Raw genomic sequence first — 4,596 nt, forward strand, 5'->3', positions numbered from 1 at the left:
TAATGATGAGAGTTTCTTCATAAGAATTTTCATTTATTGTGTCATTAACTTATTTTGAGCTAACAAGGCATCATGAGTTTGAAACTTTAATACTCCCTCTTTTTTAAGTTGAGTTTGCTTATTCTGCACTTCATAATCATTTAAAGTCATCTTCCCTATCAATATTTCGCTTCAACTGGTGTTTTAGATTTGATCTGCCTTTTTGCTTAGGCATCCAACATCAACTTAGTTTGTGCTCAAAGTCCCCTAAAAAATATTTTTATTTGTGCTCTAAGCATGTTAATTTAAAAATGTGTCAAATATTCTTACTGTGTGAGGATAAGAAAACTTATGTTAATGCGTATTATGTAAAAAAATACCATGATGAAAGTATGTGATGATAAAAAAGAACATGATGAGAAATTTATGTTAAATGATCACGTATCGATTTCTTAATTGCATGGTAAATATTTGTATATAAAAACTTTATATGAAACCATTTCCTTCAGGGTGAAAGCTTTATATGAAACTTGAGAGAGGAGACATGATGCATTGAAAGAATGGTGAATTGTTGAGAGCTGAAAAACTACTAAAATTTTAGGTGTACTAAATTTACATGTTTCTTGAAAAAGCAAAGATGTTCGCAGAATTCATATATTTATATTTATCAAACAGCCTAAAACGAAAGATTAATAATGCTATCTGCCTCCGCCACCTCGTTTGCCCGGGCGAATTAAATTTTCTACACTTATCAAAGTTGGCATCCCTTGTGTTCTCATATATATCAAACACCATTACATCATGTTCTTTTTTTATTTTACATTTTCAGATAGTGAATAGTCTCTTTTCCATCCAGTTGATAATGTCCTGAGCAATCTCTTCACGCTCAGGCTCAAACAGAAGGTCGTGCAAAAAACCATCATACAGCTTTATGTCTTTGAACTTTGAAGCTGCTTTGTCATACAGATCTTGTGAGGCCATTGGATCAGTTACCTTGTCAGCAGTGCCGTGCAGAACAAAGAATGGCACAGTCACAGAGTTGAAGTTTCGCATTAAGTACGAGGATATCCGTAGTATTTCATGACCAGTTCGGACCCTTATAGGTCCTGTGTACACCAAAGGATCTGTGTACTTCGCCAACAACGCTGCTGGATCCCTCGAAACTGGAATGCCCCTTTTGTTTGCTCCTTTGAATTGGAACCTTGGAGCCACCAGAGAAAATATTGGAGCAACAGCCTGCATCAACACATCAATAAACTTTTAAAACTTGAGATTGTGAATGAGTCAATGATTCTGTGTAACTAGATATCATATCATAGCAGACTGACTATAGTTTTATTTGGAGTCAGAGGATTGACATTATCAATTCAAAAGGGAGGTTGTTACTTTCATGATAACTTTGTATATTACAGCATGCTTTAACTGCAGGCATAAAAACATGTACAAGTTTTCCGCAGATAGCTACGAATGCAAAACTTACACCAACAATTGGATGAGCTGGCTTCACTCGTAAAGCTGGCGAGGTTAATATAATTCCTTCCACCATTACTTCAATATGAGGATGGGAAGCCGCCTACATGAAATTTGCAGAAATTAAATTTCCAAATTCAACAGAGACAAATTTAATGCATGAGATTTCAGCCCTTACTTTCAAGACCACAGCTCCTCCAGTGGAGTGACCAAAGAGAAAACATGGTATCCCAGGATTATCCGATCTGATCTTTTCTAAGAAAGCCCCCTGTTCAAACCATTACTATCAGTAAGAAAAGTACACTGCTAAAAACACTGACTGACATGAAATGCAATATTTGAAATTGCTGTATGGCATGAAAACTACTACAAATAACAATGATAATGAAATTGAACAAAAGATACAAAATAACTATTCTAGAGAGCATGATCAAAATATTGGTAGGCCAAAGCAAGAAATAAGCTCACAAGTTAACTTGAATTTGTTTCACGGAATCTTTTTGCATTTCCAAGAAAGTGAGAATGCTTATTCTGATGCTTATAAAAAAATATTCCTAGATATCTTTTGTTTTCAAGAAAGTTATAAAATGACGTTGCCATTATAATATTTGTGGATATGAGATTCCTGAGAATATAATACCATAGCTTGGAAAAAAAAGACTTCAGAAATATCAATACTTCATGATCTAAGAAGAAAAGGTTAACATGTATTCCAACTTTACCCAATATCTCTGTGCCGATGATTAAAATGGTAGAAAAACTACGATGTGGAACGGTTTTCCATTCCAAGAACTATCACAAACAGGAACAGATACCACAAGTCTATATTCATACAAGAACATGAATTTTAACAAAAGCAAGAAGGAATGTACGTACTGTGTCTGCAACCACATGATCAAGAGAAGGAACATAACCATGCAAGCCATCACTGCCTCCATGACCTGTAACAGTAAAACAAATCACTCCGGATCCATCACAAAATGATAAGGACAGAATTTTACTGTTGTTAAGTCTAAGGTAGATCCATTTGATTAAAAAAAATGCAAACGAATGAGGATCACAAGGGACCAAATGGAAAGAGAAATCTTAAATACCTATCCAGTCCATTGCATAGACAGCAAATTTGCATGATGTTAATTGCCTCGCAAAGTCCGCATATCTTCCGCTGAAAAATGAGTACTAAGTCAGATAATAGGAAGGGGATGGGGGGTACTTCTTGTTATCTTATATTAGAAACAATCAAAGGAAAGATTTAAATGTATTGACAATCGTTTGAAAAATCAAATTTTGCAAAAACTGAAGGCAGAGTAAACTAGTCCCGCAATGAAAAACATTCATCAACTCCTGAAAGATAGCAATTTTGTTTTTTAAAAGAAAGGACAAAGCAATTGAGCAAGATTACCTGTGTTCATTGAGCCCATGAATGATGATCAGAATGCCCCTGAAAGAACAAAGAAAATAAGTTGAGCTAAATGTTAGAGAAAGTTGGCTTTACATGGTAACAAGAAAAGAGGCAAGCAATTAAATAAAGAAAAGAAAGCACAGTCAATAAGCAGGAGCTTTCTAACAATACATTCGTTAGACTGTCTCATCTCTCATGTCGGAAAAGGACACAAAACAACTGTCCTGTGAACACGACTATTAAAAATCAGTGAAGCTTAACGTTTTGCTGTTTGTAAACAGTTCAATAATAAACCAACGAGTCAATACTGTATACTAACACAATAATACACAAGCAAATTTCATTGCATTCAGCATGTAGAACAAAATAGTTCTACACCCAAATTTTAAGAACAAAAAATTCAGTTCAAATTTTCGACCACTTGCATCTTCCATCTCTCTTTGTCCAATTACTCTATATCACCAAGAGAGGAGCCAATTCTAGATACACTTAATTCACCCCAGTTCAATTTCAAGTGCTCTCACAGGAACGACAGAAAAGCTAAAACACCTCTCAAAATGAAACCACGAAACTTGCTAACAAATCACCTCAATCAAGCTACAGTGACACGAATCATTTCTATTTTTCTAATGTTTAAGCTCATTCACCCTTTACCCTGAAACAGAATTTCCGAATTAAAAAAATGTGTCGAGAACTTGAGCTCAATCCCTATCTCTAGAATTCTCTACGTGTACACACGAGGCTAAGAAATGGAGAACAGAACACCGACACAAGAGTTCGTCACGCAACAGGGTTTGACAGAATTCCGTTAAAAAAAACGGAGAAGACGTGTTGAAATTGCCAAACGTAAAGTGAACAACGGAGTGAAAGAAAAACTCACTTGACATCTTCGGAAACTGGGAACCATGAGCGGCAAAACAAAGCGTTGTTTCTAACCCCATAGAAAATGGAAGTGCTCCAGCGGTACCACCCTTCGTCGCGACCCATTCCCAGGTAGTCCTGCGCCAAGGCTCTCCGGCGGCACGTGTCCTCCTCCTCGCGCACGAGCCAGCGCCGCCTCAAATGCTTCTTGGGAGACGGTGGCCCCGCCGTTGAGGAGAGGCGGCGGCGGCGGGGGAGGATGAAGAAGAGGAAGGAGAGGAAGAAGGTGTAGACGAAGATGAGCGAAGCCCTGAGAGCCTTGAGGAGCGGAATTATGCGGTTGCTCGCCCCCGACGTGAGAGGCTCCATCTCCGTCTCGGCGGAAGACATCGCCCCCTGCGACGGAGACGATTTCGGAAACAGACACGGACTCGCAACACAGAAAACAGGAACAGAACAGCGCTACACACCACAATGCAAGCGCAATCTGGTTTGACGTAGTTGGGTGTTTATTTATACTTGTCCCGGATCCGTTTGTTTTGTGGGCCCTGATATCTGACGGTTAAGATTGCGCGATGGAGGAGCTGGAAAAAATGTAAATGCTGATAAAACGTTGTTCGCATCGGAAGTGGAAATAATCAAGGAACGGTGTTTTCTACGGTACAGCCAATACTCGTTGCACTTGCGCAGATTATTGGCTGAGATTCTCCACGTGGCGTATTTTCATTTGGTATAGTTGGCGGGCAAAAAAACGCGTAGTCGCGGTGATTGTGGTTGGCTTTTCCTACTAGTTCTGGAAAACTGCGCGTGCATTACACTCGCTTCTATTTTCCTTTTAATAAACATTTTACAGCATTAAGAAAATAAAATAGGACATAAACTTC

General features: G+C 38.2%; 1 protein-coding gene across 1 annotated transcript; it reads right to left on the reverse strand.

The window, feature by feature from the left end:
* Positions 1-602: 602 nt before the first annotated feature.
* LOC114163935 (monoglyceride lipase) lies at positions 603-4,208 on the reverse strand. The gene is made up of 7 exons (XM_028048329.1): positions 3,732-4,208; positions 2,852-2,890; positions 2,544-2,614; positions 2,326-2,390; positions 1,628-1,717; positions 1,460-1,552; positions 603-1,215 (listed from the first exon to the last, which is right to left on the reverse strand). The coding sequence occupies exons 1-7, from the start codon at positions 4,100-4,102 to the stop codon at positions 805-807; spliced, it is 1,140 nt and encodes a 379-aa protein (XP_027904130.1). The 5' UTR covers positions 4,103-4,208; the 3' UTR covers positions 603-804.
* Positions 4,209-4,596: the final 388 nt, after the last annotated feature.

Source organism: Vigna unguiculata, chromosome 9 (assembly GCF_004118075.2).
Source record: "Vigna unguiculata cultivar IT97K-499-35 chromosome 9, ASM411807v1, whole genome shotgun sequence".
NCBI classification, from domain to species: domain Eukaryota; kingdom Viridiplantae; phylum Streptophyta; class Magnoliopsida; order Fabales; family Fabaceae; genus Vigna; species Vigna unguiculata.

Coding starts and splice junctions, on each gene's coding strand:
- LOC114163935 (XM_028048329.1), bottom strand. CDS start 4,102: ATGTCTTCCGCCGAGACGGAGATGGAGCCTCTCACGTCGGGGGCGAGC. Junction 2,891..3,731: donor CCAGTTTCCGAAGATGTCAA/GTGAGTTTTTCT, acceptor TTGTTCTTTCAG/GGGCATTCTGATCATCATTC. Junction 1,553..1,627: donor GAGGAGCTGTGGTCTTGAAA/GTAAGGGCTGAA, acceptor AATTTCATGTAG/GCGGCTTCCCATCCTCATAT.